At 65.7% G+C, this 17,188-nt stretch overlaps 1 protein-coding gene across 1 annotated transcript in view; it reads right to left on the reverse strand.

Moving 5' to 3' along the window:
• SLC12A7 (solute carrier family 12 member 7) overlaps nucleotides 1-16,894 on the reverse strand; it is a 26,612-nt gene extending 9,718 nt beyond the window's left edge. The window contains exons 1-20 of the mRNA XM_023519758.1: nucleotides 16,800-16,894; nucleotides 16,314-16,436; nucleotides 15,689-15,835; nucleotides 14,036-14,090; nucleotides 12,508-12,638; nucleotides 11,465-11,706; nucleotides 10,673-10,884; nucleotides 9,962-10,129; nucleotides 8,794-8,892; nucleotides 8,155-8,212; nucleotides 7,500-7,674; nucleotides 6,025-6,143; nucleotides 5,632-5,730; nucleotides 5,165-5,284; nucleotides 4,379-4,483; nucleotides 3,381-3,549; nucleotides 1,538-1,733; nucleotides 1,195-1,364; nucleotides 990-1,121; nucleotides 330-437 (exon numbers count right to left, since the gene is read on the reverse strand). Of these exons, the coding sequence (XP_023375526.1) occupies nucleotides 330-437; nucleotides 990-1,121; nucleotides 1,195-1,364; nucleotides 1,538-1,733; nucleotides 3,381-3,549; nucleotides 4,379-4,483; nucleotides 5,165-5,284; nucleotides 5,632-5,730; nucleotides 6,025-6,143; nucleotides 7,500-7,674; nucleotides 8,155-8,212; nucleotides 8,794-8,892; nucleotides 9,962-10,129; nucleotides 10,673-10,884; nucleotides 11,465-11,706; nucleotides 12,508-12,638; nucleotides 14,036-14,090; nucleotides 15,689-15,835; nucleotides 16,314-16,436; nucleotides 16,800-16,814 (2,643 nt within the window). The 5' untranslated portion in view covers nucleotides 16,815-16,894. The remainder of the gene's footprint in view (nucleotides 1-329; nucleotides 438-989; nucleotides 1,122-1,194; nucleotides 1,365-1,537; nucleotides 1,734-3,380; nucleotides 3,550-4,378; nucleotides 4,484-5,164; nucleotides 5,285-5,631; nucleotides 5,731-6,024; nucleotides 6,144-7,499; nucleotides 7,675-8,154; nucleotides 8,213-8,793; nucleotides 8,893-9,961; nucleotides 10,130-10,672; nucleotides 10,885-11,464; nucleotides 11,707-12,507; nucleotides 12,639-14,035; nucleotides 14,091-15,688; nucleotides 15,836-16,313; nucleotides 16,437-16,799) is intronic.
• Between the last annotated feature and the right edge of the window lie 294 nt (nucleotides 16,895-17,188).

A 17,188-nucleotide genomic window follows, 5' to 3' on the forward strand; every position in this document is an offset into this window, starting at 1 on the left:
GGACAGGAAGGTGGCCCGTTAGGCCACAGTGGTGGTCCAGGCAGGTGACATGAGAGGAGGGGGCTGCACAGCTGGGATGGCTCTGAGGAGACCGCGTGGGGTAGGCTGGGGTGACACAGCCTGACCCTGGCTAGGCACGGCCACTGAGGCTGTAAGCCTGCCCCGCCTCGAAGCGCATGGGCAGAGGTGGACGAGCAGTCAGGACACCAGCCACTCCAAACCAGGGGCGGAGAGGACCAGCTCACGTGATGGCAGAGGTCCCCAAAGCCCCACGGTCTGGGGGAGCACGGGGCCCCGCCCTGGCGCCGGTGGCCACGCCCCGCACGCACCTCCCTCTCCTGCTCCGTCTTGGACAGCTGCATCTGCTTCAGCATCTGGGACCTCTGCTCCATGACCAGCGTCTTCTCGTAGGTGAAGGCGGAGATGTCGTTCTCAACCTGGAAGGTTCCCGGGCGCGGAGGCGTCACGCGCTCAAAGTGCCGCGTGCTCCCCGTGTACCCCGCGTCGCTGGCGTGTGCGCAGGCGCTGAAGCCCGGACCCGCCCCCTCGAGGGCCAGCGACGCGACCCTCTGCTCTCCCTGCCCTGAAGCTCCTGACGTAGTCCGCTCACTGTAAGGAGTCTTAGCAAAGCCCCCACGGCCTCCGTGCCACTCCGCGCTCTTCAGCCTGCTCGCTGACCCTCGCTGGCCGGACACCTCATCGGTGGCCTGGATTCCCTACTGTTAAGTGTTGGCCCCTGACCACTAGCCTCCTCTCAGTCATTTTCACACACCCCCCACAGCCCTCGGGCTGCCCGGGGCCCCCTGCATCCTGGGACAGAGAACGCTGTGAGTGACACCGCATGGTGCTGGGTCAGGAGCACAGCGCGCGGTGGCCAGCAGGGCCTGGCCTCAGTGGCGATCCTCATGGTGACAGCCACGGGAACCCTGCTGCACCCTGTTGCACCTCGCACGCCCAGCGACGCCAAACTCGGCAGCGCCCACGCTCACCATCTCCACCACCTCCACCTCGGCGCTGATCCGCAGGTGGTACAGGAAGGTCTGCAGGTCCTTCTTCATCTGGACACTGTTGTCGTCCACCTGGGCCACCGTGAAGATCCGCATCCGGCACCTCCGCCACACCTGGGGAACAGTGCAGCCGAGTTCCCAGCTGCCCGGCCCCAGGCCCCGCCCCGCTCCCCGTGACCCCGCCCACCTTGTGCTGGCGCAGCAGGAAGGGCAGCAGCATGAGCAGGCCCCCGTCGTGCACGATCCACCACACGTCGATGTTCCCATCGCTGAGGCGCTCCTGGTTTTGCGGGAACAGGTCCACGTTCTTGGCCACGAGCAGGGCCTGCTGTGCCGCCGTGGTGTCGCGGACGGTGTCTGTGGACAGGCAGCGCGTGGGCCGGCCGGGCTGGGCAGCACCGCACACCCCGTGCGCTCACGGGCGGCGCATAGGGACCTCCCCCGACGGCCATGCTGGGGGCAAGGCCGGGAGAAGCGGGGCAGCGCGAGGCTTCCCACGGCCGCGCACTGCCTGTGGGGGCGCCACCCACCGACGAAGTTCTTCCAGGAGAAGGGGTTGTCCGCCTCCTTCCAGGACCGGGGCCACGCCAGGAGCACGGTGTTGTGCTTCATGCCCCCGAGGCCAGCCGACTGGATCAAGTGGGACATGCCGTCCCTCAGGCTGGACGACACCACCAGCTGGCAGAAGCCCTTGGTCTTCTCAGCACCCATCAGGGACCGGATGTTCTGGGGAGGGGTCGGGGGTCAGGACTGCAGCCTCATGGAGCCCGTGTGCCAGCCCCACCCACCCAGCTCCCGAGGGGCCTGGCGGAGGCCCTGGGGCCTGAACTCGGGACCTGGCAGGTACTTGTGTCTGCAGGAGTGGAGTAATGGCCACCACTGCCCACACAGCTCGAGGCTGTTCTGACGTGATCCACGTCAACACAAAACACCCAGCATCTCATGGGGACATCTCGGGCTGTGCTGACCTCCTGGCTCATGGAGAACCCACCAAAACCTGTCATGCCCAACAACTCCCCTAAGACAGACTGGGCTTCCTGGGGTCAGGGGTGGGACACCAGGCACATGCCCCATGCCCCGTGATGTGCTGTTTCTGCCCGCTCGGCCATACGCCGCCCCCCCCAAGGGGGAGTCCGACACACAGTGACCAACATCGCATGTGGACACTGCTCCTCCCCAGCCATGCTGACCAGCCCGCAGTGGCCAGGCTCAGGGCATCCTTTGGTCAGAGCTGGGAGCCACAGAGAAACACTCCCAGGTCCCAACACCAAGCGGCACTGCCCATTGGACTTTAAAGTCACTCAGAATGGTGACCCCTCGATGCCTTGGATGGCTGCCTCCTGGAACAGGTGGTCTCTGCCACGCTGGCCCCACATTGCACTCTGGAGCTGGGGCCATCTTCTGTGTGAGTCTGCAGCTCTGCAGACACCGGCTTTTCGCGCCGGGGTGGACCGTGCCTGGGGTCTCAGCAGCACCCGGTTCAGACGACACAGGATGTGAGTGAGGGATCTGAGCTGCCGCATGAGACTCTGGGCCGAGTCGAGACTTGGGAGGGTGCTGGGGTGACATGAATGCGTCTCGCACATGATGCAGAAGTGCGTTTTGGGGCCACAGAACAGACTGTAGTGGGTTAACGGTGGCCCCCAAAGATATATCCACATCCTAGTCCCCAGAACCTGTGAACGTGGCCTTATTTGTAAAGGGGACTTTACAGATGTGATTAAGGACCTGACATGAGATCACCCTGAATCCAGTGACAAGTGTCCTTGTAAGAGACAAAAGAGACACAAACGCGGGGGGAAAGTCACGTAAAGACAGAGCAGAGCCCGGAGAAGTGGCCAGAAGCCTAGGGGCACCTGGAGCCTGCAGCAGCCAGGAGACGAGGGTCCGCCCTGCAACACCTTGATTTTGGACCTCGGGCCCCAGAACTGGGAAAGGATAAATCTGTTGTCGTTGGCTCCGTGTGTGGTCACTTGTCCCAGCTGCTGGAGCACACTCGTGCGAAGGCCAGCACCGCTCCCTCCGCCCCTGCTGAGCCCTCGGGGCCCCTGAGTGGGCCACCCCGCAGCACGGGGACCTCAGGCCACCACGCAGAGAGCGCACACGTGGAAGGACGTGGAATAGGAGCTGGGCTGTCACAAGGTCTGAGCTGAACGTCCTGGGCATCAGGGCCCACGCCTTCCCGAGTGCGGCCGGCACTGTCTCTAAGGCCGGGTGTCGCCCGCTGGGGTTTCTCAAGCAGGTTTGAGGCCTTCGCGTTTCAAAGGCAAAGACCACGGAGACGAGAGCTGGCAGCATACTGCAGACCTTGGCGCGTGGCCAAGCAGAAGCGGCCCGGCCCCACTGTCCCCTCCCAGCCCACGCGCCACCCACCTCCTCAGCCTGCTGGGCCTCTGCGTGCTTGTCCAGGTAGGTCCCCTCCAGCACGGAGCCCACGATGGTCAGGCCCTTGCCAGCCTTGAGCTGAGTGGTGAAGGAGAGCAGGCGGGGGTGCTTCACACGCTGCTCGGCATCCAGGTTCAGCATCACCAGCACCTGGGGCCTGTGCAGGGACAGCGGTTACCATGGCAGCCATCGCCACATGCTCGCCGGCAGACAGGTGAAAGGTGGACAGGTAAACAAGCGAGATGAGTGAGACAGGTGAACAGGTGGGACAGGTAAACAGGTAGGATGGGTAAACAGGTGCAGCAGGTGAACAGGTGGGATGGGTAAATAGGTAAGACAGGTGAACAGGTAGGACAGGTGTAACAGGTAAATAAGTGAGATAGGTAGGACAGGTGACCAGGTGAGACAGGTAAACAAGTGAGACGGGTGAGACAGGTGAACAGGTAAGACAAGTAAACAGGTAGGACAGGTAAGACAGGTAAACAAGTGAGATGGGTGGGACAGGTGAACAGGTGAGACAGGAGAACAGGTGGGACGGGTGAACAGCCAGATGCCTCCAGCTCCCCACTACGCCCTATGCCTGGGGCTCCCTGCTGAGAACCCTGGTGGGCACCTCCCCTCCCTGCCTGGCAACACCCCCAGGTAAATGTAGGACGGAGACCCAGGGCTTTCAGTGCCAACTGAATTCCGTTCCTGAGGGCAGCCCCCCACCCCTCCCAGAAGCTGGCAGAGGGAGGGGCCGCTGGCTGTTACCCGAGCGACCTGGACCAGCAGCAGGCCCCCCACTAGGGAAGCACGGCGGCCCCCCAACCAGACCTGCCATGTCCCCGGCCAACCTGCCATGGACTGAAAGAAGGTGCCAGAAGCTTTGAGACATCGTTCCCATCGTGAGGGAAATTGACTTCCCTCTGCAGGTCTGATTTCAGAAACAGGGGGTCTGCGGTTTGAAGGGCGGGGTGGGGTTTGGACGGGCTGCAGGCACTCACCTCCAGTTCTTGGTGTGGGGGGGGCCGTGCTCCACACGCAGCAGGGCGTAGCGGGCGGCGTTCAACGACAGCCCCCGGATGCCGTCCCCCCACTCCTTCTCAGCCCTGCAGAGGGAGGGCAGCAGTGAGGCCCCTGCCCTGCAGCCAACCCCGGAAGCCGACGTGGCACTCGTGACAGGAGGGGGCACCCTGTGTGGGGCCTCAGAGTCAGGGTGACACGGGGACATGAAAGAGCACGTGACGGGGGACTCCTGAGGGGCAGGCGGCGACCTGGGCAGAGCTGCCTCCACGGAGAGCTGGGACTGGAACCGGACTTCAGGCAGCCTGCCAGGGCAAGGGCCACGCAGCCAGAGGAGCCCCCGCCTCCCCCAAGGGCCGGGGCGCGGGGACATGCCCCAGTGGGGGACCACACTCTGAGAGGCACTTGGTATGATGTCTACCGCTGCCCCCCAGCCGTTTTTCTGACCGTGAGGTTTTGTAATTCTGAAATCCATCACACATCGACGCTGCCGCCTGGGTGGATTTCAGTTTCCAAACAGCACAGAGATGTTTTGACTTGTACAGGTAGGCAAGGGCGCTTAATGCTGTGTCCCGACAATTGTGGGCTCGACTGAGAAGAGCCGAGGAGGGGCTGTCCGCCGCCACGGCCGCAGCAGGAGGCTCGCAGGCAGAGAACCCCCCACCCGAGCGCAGGCCTGGGCGTCCGGTGCACCTGGTGGGGGGACGGCACCCCAGCCCGGCCACAGCCGGGTTCCCGGGACCTGGAGAGCCGCGGGCCACACTCACCCGCGGTACTCGATGTACTTGTAGATGCAGCAGGCGACGAGCATGGCGAGCAGCGCGTAGTACCAGGAGCAGATGAACATCAGCGCCAGGCACAGGCTCATGCCCAGGAAGGACAGCGTCCTGCGGAGGGGGCGGCGCTGGGCAGCTGCGGCGACCGCGCTCGGCACCCCACGCCGCACACGCCGGCCAGACCCCCACACTGGCATCTGAGCGGCTGCCTCAGAAACAGTACTGGCCCCTTAGTGAAAACCTTCCGCTCAGTCCCCCCGAGAAGACCGTGTGGGCTCCCCGGGCGGAGATGGCCGCTGACGCCCACTCCACGCCCCAGGCAGGCGCCCGCTGGGCGAGCAGCTCAGCGCCGGAGCCCGGGGACTCTGCCCAGCAGCCCAGGCCCCGCGAGGAACGAGCCCGGCCCGCCCAGCGGTGGGCGCCCCAGGTCACGTGCGCACACCCCACGGCTGTCCTACCAGTGGTAGTACTGGAAGCGCGGGCGCCAGTTCGGGGTGCGCAGCAGCGTCTGCACAGCGCAAGCCAGGTTCACGAACATGTAGCACATGAGGAAGAACCTGCAGCCAGGGAGGTCGTCAGACGCCGGCTACGCGCTCCACGGCCCCTCGCCCCGCCCCCGCCCCACACTGCACCCCGCCCATCCCGCAGCAGCCCCTCGCCCCACGCTGCACCCCACCCGTCCTGTGGGAGCCCCTCGCCTGAGCGCTGCGCCATGTGTGGCCACCTGGTGTGTGGCCACCTGGCCCGCGCCCACCCCCCTCTACTGTCCCCAGGAAGGGCCAGCCCTGAGAGCAGGGCCTCGTGTGCCAGTAGCGGTCACGGTGGCGCGGCGTCCGCGCCCCCGCACGCACATGGAGAGGATGGGCGCCACGCTGTCCAGGGAGGCGATGAGGATGCCGGTCTCGCAGATGAGCGCCGTGAGCAGCAGGGCCCACGTGGGCTCCCCGTTCGCCTTCCCGTGGCCGAACACCTGCGGGTAGACAGCTGCATGGGCAGAAGACAGGGCAGCAGAAGCCTCTCCTGGTGCTCAGGTGACAAGCCAGTCGACAGGTCCAACTACAAGGTCTGCACACAAGTGCACTTCCAGGACACCACCCAGACACTCGACACCCAGACTCATGAGGTGACGGCAGCCAGGTGCCCACAAAGCCCAGGCGCTCCACGGCGCTGGCCGGTGCGTGGTGTCACCACCCGGTGTCCTACACGGGGTTTCCTGGGGGCCTAAGGCCAGCCCTGAGAAGGAGGCACAGGCCCTTGGTGCCTAGACTCTCACCCACAGCCATGCAGGGAGGCAGAGCCTTCTGGAAGGTGTGCCCCATGCTCAAGGACACCAGGCTTCAAAAGCTTCTCCTGCCCACTCCCTGCTGCCCAGGGGTGCTGGGGAGGGAAATTCAAAGCGTGTCGCAGACACGGAAGGAAGTGAGAGACACCCAGGGCAGCGGCCCCGGCCTCGGTGGGGGCTCCATTATCAGGGCGTCCCCCAACACCACCTGAGGCCGCCCTCCTGCCCGCCACACGCAGCCTAGCCTGGTCCCCGTGCGGTCAGTGCGCCCGCCGCGGCCTCGTGTCTCCGGATAGAAGCCACGAAAGGTGACGAAACGCAGGTCTGCTGGGACCAGTCTCAGGAAGCGAGGGGAGGGCAGCCGGTGCCGGCCACAGTGACACACTCGAGCACGACGGTCACTGTCCCACGGATTCACGTGGTGAGGTCCGAACCCAGCACCGCAGGACGTGACTGGGTGTGAAGTTGGGATGTATAACGAGGTGGCCCGTGAGGTCACCAGGGTGGACCCTCACCTAACATGGCCAGCGTCCTTAAGCAGACGAGGACACAGACACACAGGGACAGCCATGAGAGCACACGGGGGAGATGGCGCCTACGTGCCAAGGGGAGGCCTCAGCAGGGACTAGCTGGCAACCCTGACCTCAGGCTTCCAGCCCCTGGACGGGAGAGGCGCAACCTGTGCGGAAGCCACCCCGTCTGTGGCACTTGTCACGGGGTCCCCAGGACACACACGTCAGCGGCCTCGAGCTCGTTCCAGAAAGCTATAGCCCAACTGGAAGCAGCACGGACTCCAGACACCACGCCCCTCGTCGCCGTCACAGCAGGACAGTCCTGGGGCGTCACGTCCCACAGGGTGATGCCGGGACAGAGACCGACCCCCCAGGAAGTGGAGGCCCCCCTGAACTGTGAGGCCAGCCCGGGTGGGAGGGGCCGCTGCTGGAGGAGACCGTGCTCTGGGGGCCGACGGCCAGGGACCCCGCAGACGCCCCCGAGGGTCCCACGCTCAGGGGGGCCAGTGCGGTGGCGGGGTGTGGGACTCACCTGCAGGAGGGGGATGATGCCATCCCGGGCGATGGCCTGCAGCAAGCGCGGGGCCCCTGTCAGGCTCTGCAGGCCAGCGCCACAGGTGGAGAAGAAGGAGCCGATGACGATGACCCACGGGGACGGCCAGGCCAGCATGCCGATGACGAGATTGCCCTGCAGGGCCTCCCCGAACCTGCGGGCGGTGGAGCGGGCTTTCAAACCCTGGGCTGAGGACCAAGAACTCTCCCAGCTTCTGAGGGGGCAGGACACTGCGCCCGGCCCAACGAGCAAGCGGGCCCTGCTCCCCAGGTCCCTCCCAGGAGCAGGGAGGCCACAGTGGCTGGCTGTCAGCGCCTGGGGGAGCCGATGGCCACGCACGCGCTGGGAAGCCTGGCGCTCTGGCTGCTCCCCAACTGAGTGCTGGGACCGGCGGGGTTTCCCATGGCCTCTCCCAGGGGCCCCTGCACCCCCAGCTCCGCAGGGTCCAAGGTGACGCTGTGGTCCCTCCGCTCCAGGCTGGAGCAGGAGAGGGACATGTCAGAGTAAACGGAGCCTCAACAAAGGGGCTGTGGGGTCGTCCTGCTCTGTGTGCGAAGTGTGACACCCTGGTGACCTCGATTTCAAAGCTAAAGTCATTCAAGAAAGCCAAACCTTGCGGGCGGAACCAACATACTTGTCTCGTAAGACCACGCCTTCGATGCAGGCCCCAAAAAGCACGATGCAGGAGAGGTCTCGGCTCGTCAAGGAAGCAGTGGGCACCGTGCTGGCAGCAGGTCCCGGTGGCAGGAGGGTCTGGGCCCACCGGGCCCACTGCTGTGTCCCGGTGGTTCCCGGGCACCTTCCTCACTGCTCAGTCCTGGGGCCACGGAGGACACGCCAGGCCTGCAGGCAACCACCGCGGGGACCGGGCAGGGCGCACCCGGGCTTAGGACAAACCTCGGGAACAGAAAAGGTTCCTCCGGGCCAGTGACTGGGCTTTGCAAAACTGACCAGCACCCGCATGTGTGACGCTCCCAGATGTGTGTCGCTAACACGCTGGACATCGCGCATGGTGACGTGATCTCCACCCATGGCTTATTTTACGTGCCACGTCACCTTCCGTACCCAACTGTGAAGGCGGCGTCACCCGCTTTATTTTCTTACATCCGGTCGTTACCGCCCAGGTCCCTCTATAAGGACGTTGTGATCACAGCCCCCGGACCCAGGGAGGCCCACCCAGAGCTGCTGGGGGCACAGCGGGAGCCACACAGGGCGGCGGGTGTGTCCTTCCCCAGCACCTGTGCCTCCCATGGCTCGACCCCTCCGAGGATACAAATAAAAGACGTGGTCACGATGGCCAGGATGGTCCCTGTGGGGATCGACTTCTGGGCGTCCTTCAGGTCCCCAGACCGGTTCGAGCCCGCCATGATGCCTGTAGAAGCAGAGGGCAGAGCTGACATGTACCGGGCAAACCTAGAAAATGCCACCTTGCTGGCCACGGCCCATCTGAGCAGAGCTAGGATGAAGGCGGCCAGGACCTCGGCCACGCTGTGCTGGAGAGGCACGAGCTGGGGGAGACCGTGTCTCCATGAGGCCAGGGCTGACCTGGGCAGGGACCAGGACAGACACACCCACAGCTATGGGCTGCAGTTCGGCCAGCTACGTGGTGCTTAGGGCTCCTGCTTTTCCGGACAGGGAAAGGCTAATGGGTGTCTCAGTGCAAAGTGCCTTCGAGAGCAGTGTGTGTGCATATGCGTGTGTGTCTGTGCATGTGTGCATGTGTGTGAGCTTTGTGTGCAAGTGTGAGCATGCCTGTGTGCCTGTGAACGTGTGTGCGTACTTATGAGCTTGTGTGTGCCTGTGCTTGTGAACGTGTGCATGCGTACATGTGAGCTTGTGTATGCATGTACGAGGATGCCTGTGTGTACACATGCATGTGACCTAATGTGTGCATGCCTGTGTGCGCCTGTGCACATGTATGTGTGAGCTTGTGTGCACACGGTCTTGTGAGCTAATGTGTGCATGTATGAGCATGCCTGTGTGTGCACATGTACGTGACCCAGTATGTGCATGTTTGCACATGCCCGTGCCTGTGCACATGTGCGTGCATGCTTGTGAGCTTGTGTGTGCACGCATACGTGTGGGCCTGTGTGTGCATATGTGAGCACACCCTGTGTGCATGTGTATGTTGAGGCAGTGTGTGCCTGTGCACGTGCATGCATACATGTGAGCCTGTGTGCGTGTGTGCAGGTGTGTGTGTGCGGAGGGGGCCATCTGGAAAGTCAGCTCTCTTGTAAGGACAAGGACGACCGCAGCGCCTGGCCTCTGACAGCCCCGTGTCCACCCCGGGCGCCACCCAACAATGTGCTGGGTGTTCTCCACAAGTCCCCGCCGCGGTCACAAAGCTACTTCTAACCACGCGATGAGCCGGGCTGCCCGCTCGGAAGAGCTGGGGCAGACCTCAGGCCACACAGGCCACACAGCGAGGGGCCGGGCCTCACCGGTGACAGATGGGAAGTAGATGCCGACCAGCATGGTGAAGTAGGTCGTGATGTCGGTGAGGACGTAGGGCAGCCCGGCGGCTCGGGCCTCCTCCGGCACGGGCACTGAGGGTGTGCCTTTCTTGTCCACAAACTCCCCCTTGTCTGCATACGCGCTCCACAGGTTGTCTGTGGGGAAAAGGCCGGGCAGCGGGCCTCTGGAACCTTCCATCGGGGCCAGCAGATGCACCTGGCACTGCCCCACGGGCTCCAACTTTGGATGAAGACCTCTGAGCACTGCACCTAACCTCCGAGTGACAGCTTCCCACCTTAACGTCAAAGCTGACGGCACCCCGCTCAGGACAAACACGCCCTGACAAGCGCCTGAGGGCTCTGGGGGCAGGTCTCAGGGCAGGCGGTTGGTCAGTGACCCCTTCCCACGACCCCCCTGAGGGAAGACCTGACCCCACCCTTGCTCTCGGTGGCAGCGATACCTGGCCCGCCTGCCACCTGAGCGAACGCCCCGGGCAGGTCCCAGCCTGGCCCGGCTGCAGCCCGCGGCCCCTTCCCCACAGATACCCATGGAGACCCCCGCGGGGAGCAGGCACGCCCCACTCCCTTCCCCAGGCCGGCTCCCTCAAACAGGGCGCCCTGTCTCCACCTCCAGCTCCCCGTGTGGCCTGTGACCAGCGCCCCCCAGGTCCCAGCCCCGCCCAAGGCCGCCCCACGCACCCAGGAAGACGCCACTGGCCACGCCCGGGATGCCCTGCGTCTCTGTGAGGTTGTTCTGGACGAAGTATGCGTCGCAGGTGGCGCTGGGCTCCGAGCCATTGCAGAAGAGGCCCCAGAGCGCCGTGGTGAGCGTGCCGTTGGCTGTGCTGTGGGTCTTGGCACAGATGTCGAAGCCGCGTCTGGACAGCGTGCGGTTCCCCAGCAGACACACCCTGGGGTGGGGGTGCGTGATGAGCCGTGTGGCTCCCCGGGGCCGCGGCGAGGGCCAAGGGCCAGTCGCGCTGCCGCCCTGGCCGGGCGCCCGAGTGGACACAGGATGGATGCTGCTCCCGCCGAACAGCTCCCTCCACGTGGAGCACCAGCCACCCCCAGCTTCCTCCCAGTCAGCCCGCTGACAGCTGGCCTGACACCTGAACGCTGGCCACTCGTCCTGTGACCCACGGCCACTTCCTTGTGACTTGGCGTCCTCGTCCAAAAGGGACGAGGAAAGAACCCCTCGGGGGCTCTCGTGAGGACCGGGGGAGGAGGCCACCGTCCCCAGGGCCGCGAGCCACCCCGTACACCCAGACCTTCACCAACCCTCCGGCCGTGTCCTTGCAGATGGCCGGCCATAGAGCAGGGGACAACTCACCCATAATGCCGTGAGAGAAGGTGTAGCCACCAGCCCAGGTGCCACCCCCAAGGCTGCGGGCGAAGCGTGACTCGCAGGCCGGGACCGCTGTGCCCGCACGGACCCAGCGCTGGGTGGAGGGACAGAGGACAAGGGACTCGTGATGCCAGCCCCGGACTCACGGGATGTCGGGCGGGTCGAAGGCCGTCTTGATGACGCCGGCATAGATGGCGAGGATGGACAGCACCACGCACGTCAGGAAGACCAGGGCCAGCTTGTTGACGTACTTGACGCCCACGAAGACCACCATGGCCATGAGGACCAGCATGCCCGTGCCGTACACACGCATGTTGTGCAGCATGGCCGCCGCCTCGCTGCCCGCCGAGCCTGTGTGCACGATGGCCGCGCCCGGGGAGATGTAGGTCTGCGGGGACGAGGCAGGTCGGGAAGGGCGCCTGCCCCTGCCTGGCAGATGACCACTCCAGGGGAGGCCAGCGCCAGACGCAGCTCCCTCCCGGGGCCCCACACCGGTGCTCCCACGACAGACCCTCGGGAGTGTGAACAGCGAGGGACAGGGCCGACTCTGAGCCGGGGCTGAGGGCCCTTCAGGGAGAGGCTGCGTCGGGACACAAAGAGCCCAGAGGAAATCGAAGAGCAAGCGACGTCTCCCTGCCAGCGGGGGCAATGCCAGCCCGGGGAGCCCGGCGCCGGCCCAGCTCAGCCCTCCTGGGACACACTGGGCCGGCACCGGGCGCGGACACCGGACGGATGCCCAGCACGTCTGCTGGGGGCGGACCACGGGACCGAGTGAGCCGTCACTCAGCTCCCAGAAGCGGAGGCGCCAGGTACAAGGGCCTGACGGAGAGGGGGTCAGGAGCACGTCACCCCATCGCCTGCCACCAGGCGCCTGGAGTGTGCGGGAGGCTCTGGGGCTTCCGGAAGCCAGGCCCTCGGCTCGGGAACAGAGGGACACGGGGACAGAAGGGACGCAGGCCCCGCAGGTCCTGGAGGGCGTGGCCTGAGGGGCCTGGCCAAGCAGGAGGGCGCGTCCATCTTAAATCGCACGAGGAGCTAAGAGCCAGCACTTCGCGGTCGGGGGGCCTGCTGTGCAGGGGCCTGGGTGCCACTGGGCGGCGAGGACAGTGGAGGGGAAGGGCCTGGGGGCCGGCGCTGCCCTGGGGGTCGGCACTGGGCAGGGAGAACCAGCCCAGAAGGAAGCACTTACCAGGAAAATCTCAATGGTCCCCAAAATGTACATGGCCCCCGCGAAGGTTGTGCCCAAGTAGAAGCAGAGGCCCACAGCGCCCCCGAACTCCGGCCCCAGTGACCGCGATATCATGTAGTAGGAGCCGCCAGCTGCAGAGCCCAACAGGAAACAGCGGGTCAGGGACGGCCAGGCACTGTGAACACACACGTCACAGACCACATGGCCGGCTCTGAGGCCGAGGCTGAAGAGTCACAGCGAAGGACAGCCACGGGCAGGGCACAGGGCCCGAGAGCCGTGCCCACGTCTGAGCAGCCCCAGGTGTCAGACCGGCACCTCCAGCCGCCTGACTCTGTCTCTGAGGCCTGGGACTGGGAGCCGCATAAGTGTCACCTCCGCTGGCCCTGGGTGTCCCCGAGGACACCCAGGCCCCGCGTGCCTGTCCCTGGCCACTCGATCAGTCAGGGGTTCGTGCTCGGACACTGACCAGGAGCCATGGCGTGGCTCTGGAATGCCTGGGCGGTGTCCCGGGTGTGTCCCCCATTCTGAAAAGCAAACCTAAGAGCCACTCTGCCACTAGAGCCACCCCCCAAGTGAGCGCACCCCTTCAGGGGCTTAGTCCAGGCCCTGCCTCCCGGCTGGGCGGAGGGCAGAGCAGTGGCCAGGCCCCGGCGTGTGACCCACAGCGGCCGCTGCCCTGTGGCTGCGCAGAAGGCCGGGGGCGGGGCAGCATGTCGAGGACGTGGGTGCAGAGCGAGCCGGCCTCACGCACGTGCCCATGGGCCGACCGCGGCAGGCGTGGTGTGACCTTTGGCATCTCGCATCCAGGCGGCAAACAAGTGCGAGGCGCCTTCACTCACGAGAGCCGGCACAGCCGTCCCCGACCCCAGCGCCGAGGCTCGGGCCCTGCCACGGGGAGGGAGCAGCCAGCCAGGGCTTCGGGGCTCAAATGGCAGAGCAAGTCCCGGCCCTAGAGAGCCGCTCCTGCCCCGGTCAGCGGCCCCGGAGGTGAGCAACGCAGCCTGCACACGTCGCCGTCGGCTAAGGGAACATTGGTCGCAGGACACTGAACTTCGGAACCAGAGGGACGCCTCGGTCACGGCATGTCAGCTGTCCAGACATGCTAAGGCCGAGAAAGGGCCGTGGGCGCAGACGTGAGCTCCTGCTCCAGGAGCCTCCCGCTCACAGGCGGCCTCTGAGCGCTGGGGCAGGTGCTGGGGGACGGCCCCCTCAACAGCCCGCCCTGCTCAGGCAAGCCCTACGGTGCCCTTGGGGGCCACCAGGGACGCCAGGGACACTGGCCCGTGAGCCCACGTGACGTCGCTGCCCAGAGGTGGGCTCACTGTCGCCACATCTTCCACAAGGGCCTGGCTGGGCTGAGGACGGCCCCCTCCTGCCCACCTGGCCCCTCTTGACACAGAAGCTTCTGGGCTCGGACGCCAGTGACAAGCTGCAACCTCCGGGCAGGGAAGGGCATGCCCGCAGTGGGCCCTTTGGGACAGGGCTGCACCTCCCTGCCTCGCCTGGGACCCCGCGGCCAGTCGCTCACCTGGGACCACACCGTTGGTGGCTATCGCGCTCATGGAGATGGCTGTCAGCATCGTCTGCAAGGACACAGGAGACCCTGGAGAGGAGCCCGCGAGGGCCACGCACAGCGAGGGACAGCGCCTGCCCCCAGCTCCTGGCTGCAAAGGGGCACCTGGGCATGGAGCATTCGGGACTGCAGCCCCCACCTCACTTCCTCTCCCACTGAACCCCCAAAGCTGAGCTCCTACCGGCGGCCCAGAAAAGACCCAACTCAACCCTACCGCACACACTGCCTGAGTGTGTACTCTGTGGGGTGTGAGGGGGACCCGGCCTGGGTGCCCACCCCGTGGGGCATGAGGGGGACCCCACCTGGGTGCCCACCCCGTGGGGCATGAGGGGGACCCCGCCTGGGTGCCCACCCCGTGGGGCATGAGGGGGACCCGGCCTGGGTGCCCACCCCGTGGCAGACTACAGAGCCATCCAGGGGGCCCTGCCCCAGCTCTCACCACCTGCTCAGGAAGCAGCCACACCCATGGGCTGGGGAGTAATTTCCTTACAACCTAAAGACCAGGAGGAACGGCCCAGAAAGCCGAGTCCCCAGTGTCCAGGCAGCAAACCCGACAAGGCCCACACGGACCATTTTTTATCCAGAGCATGTGTGCATGCCTGTGTGTGTGCATGTGCGTGTACATTCGTGTGTGTGTGTGCATGCATGTCTGTGTGCGTGTGCACGCCTTTGTGTACGTGCGAGCACGTATATGTGCTCGTGTGTGAGCATGTGTATGTGCATGTGTGCACATGTGCATGTACGTGTGTTCACACACATGCCTGTTCACGCATATGCGTGTTTGTGCGTGTGTGCGTGTGCATGCATGTTCGTGTGTGCATGTATGTTCATGTGTGTGCGCGTTTGCGTGTGTGCCTGCATGTTCATGTGTGTGCACGTTTGTATGCATGTGTATGCGCGTGTGCGTACATGTGTATTGGCTGCTCCAGCCACTTCCCGACCCTTAGTTGGAAACACGTCATGGCAGGGAGAGCGGGGTGAGACCACGAGGTGACCACACTGACCACAGCGCCCGGAGGCCAAGGGCCGAGGCGCTGCAAAGCCCACGGCGGCAAGGGGAGTGATGAGCAGGGCCCCGGGGACTCTGCTCCCGGCACAGCTTAAAATCTTTCTGACAGACGCCTCCAGGTGACACACGGTGACGAGAGTTTAACCGCCCTCTTCACAAGGAGAATAAGGACAGTAAGAACAGGCATGGCCGGGAGGGGACACTGGGCAGCCTCTGGAGGCTAAACCAGATGCAGCAAAAGGTGGCGAGAAGGGACCCTATGTCGGGGCCGCCGGCTGCGTGCCTCTGGTACGTGTCCCTCCTATAACCGGGGTCCCTGAAATGCCCAGAGGGTTCCGCTGGAAGGGCACAGGCCTCAGTGACAGTGCCCCACGCCAGTCCCTGGCCACCCGGGTGCTCTGCTCTTCTGCACAGGCGGCTAAGACTCCCAGAGCCAAACGACAGCCCGACCGCCTGCAGCCGCCGGCCTCCCCAGGGCAGAACACAAGGGCAGCCTCGGTCCCCGGAGAGCCCGCAGCCGTCCACGTGGTGGGCCCCTGACGTCCAGCTGCCCCCAAAAGCAAAGGCGCCAAGCCCGGGGACTGGCCGAGGCCACTCACACAGGTACAGCACATGGACACGATGAGGAGGGACTCCAGGACCCCGGCCGCCCCCACGATCCACGTCAGCCGCAGGAAGAGGATCACACCGAGGATGTTCTGCAGGCAGGGCAGGTAGACGCCGATGAGGGTGCCCATGCCCGGGCCCTGTGGGGAGAGCGGCGTTTCAGGGGAGCTGCCTGCCCCGCACGCCCCGGGAAGGGGTCGTGGGCACAGGAGGACAAAGAAATGGACCGGCGAGGGTGGGAAGCTTCAGCTGCCCGGGCCCGGAGAGAACTGGGCTCCAGGAGGGTCCAGAGCACAACCTGCACCCCAGGCCAGGGCGGCCTCCAGGAGGGACAGGGGGATGGGAGGCCCCGAGGGGGAGGGGTCTGGGGGTCATGGAAGAGGTTGAGTAGGGGAATGGGAGGCACCAAGGTCCCGGGGGAGGGGTCTGGGGTCCTGGTAGAGAGGTCCCAGGAAGGGGATTTCGGAGGAGGGGTCCGAAGGTCTCAAGGGTCCCAGGGGAGGGGCCTGGGGGTCCCGAGGTCCCGGGGGAGAGGCCTGGGGGTCCCAGCAGAGAGGTCCCGGGAGGGGGGCCTGGGGGTCCCGGCAGAGAGGTCCCAGGGAGGGGTCCTGGGGGTACCTTGGCCTCGCGTCTCTGGCTGTCCTCGGCCTGCTCATGCTCCACCACGCCCTGGCTCAGGTTGGTGTAGTTGGCCAGCTTGTTGAGGAGCGAGGACACCATGGGGTTGCTGTCCATCTCCTCCTGTTTGGGACCAAAGGCGGAATCAGCCACCTCACCCTGAACCGAGATGCCCCGAACTGCCCGGGCCCCGCAGAGCTCCCGGAGCCCACTCCGGGGCCGCCTGGGACCCACAGGTCTGAGCTGGGAGGCCGGGCCCAGTCCGCAGGGCTGCAGTCAGGGCCCCGGGGCTGGAGCCCGGGCTCGGGCCGTGCTGCCCAGGGCCACCAACCCAGCGAGGGCGCCCAACTCCCGCCCCTCACGGTGTCCAGTGGGCAGCGGGCTCCCCAGCACAGCCTCAGACGGCGGTCTCGGCGCCGTGGCCCCCGCACGTGCCCAAGCTGAGCCGCCCGGCGCCCGCCGCCTGCAGGGCCGAGCCCGCGTCACCTCGAACAGCGCCATGTTCTTCCCCTCGAACAGGCTCGCTCTCTCCGTCTCGCCTCCGTTAACGGCCGCGCTGCTTCCCCTCCAGTGTCCATCTCCTGCGGGAGAAATCTGGTCAGTGTCAGCGGCTGAAGGGGCTAGAGGCAGCTGGGAACCAGGGGGATGGACGGCGGCCCTGGGGGTGGGGGGCCGGTGCCAGACGAGGACCCATGGCTGAGCCAGGGCCCCGGGGAGGGGCGGGAGCCGCGGCCGGAGGATGGCGTGGGCACTGACGAGGGCCGTGTGTGGCCGCAGCCGTCCTTCCCTGAGAGTGGACACGCGGGTCCCCTGCCGACATCACACTGTGCCTGGGACACCAGCCAGTGTGGCCACCGGGTCCCAGCCCCGCCCCA

This window comes from Pteropus vampyrus, unplaced genomic scaffold (assembly GCF_000151845.1).
Source record: "Pteropus vampyrus isolate Shadow unplaced genomic scaffold, Pvam_2.0 Scaffold235, whole genome shotgun sequence".
Taxonomy (NCBI): Eukaryota; Metazoa; Chordata; class Mammalia; order Chiroptera; family Pteropodidae; genus Pteropus; species Pteropus vampyrus.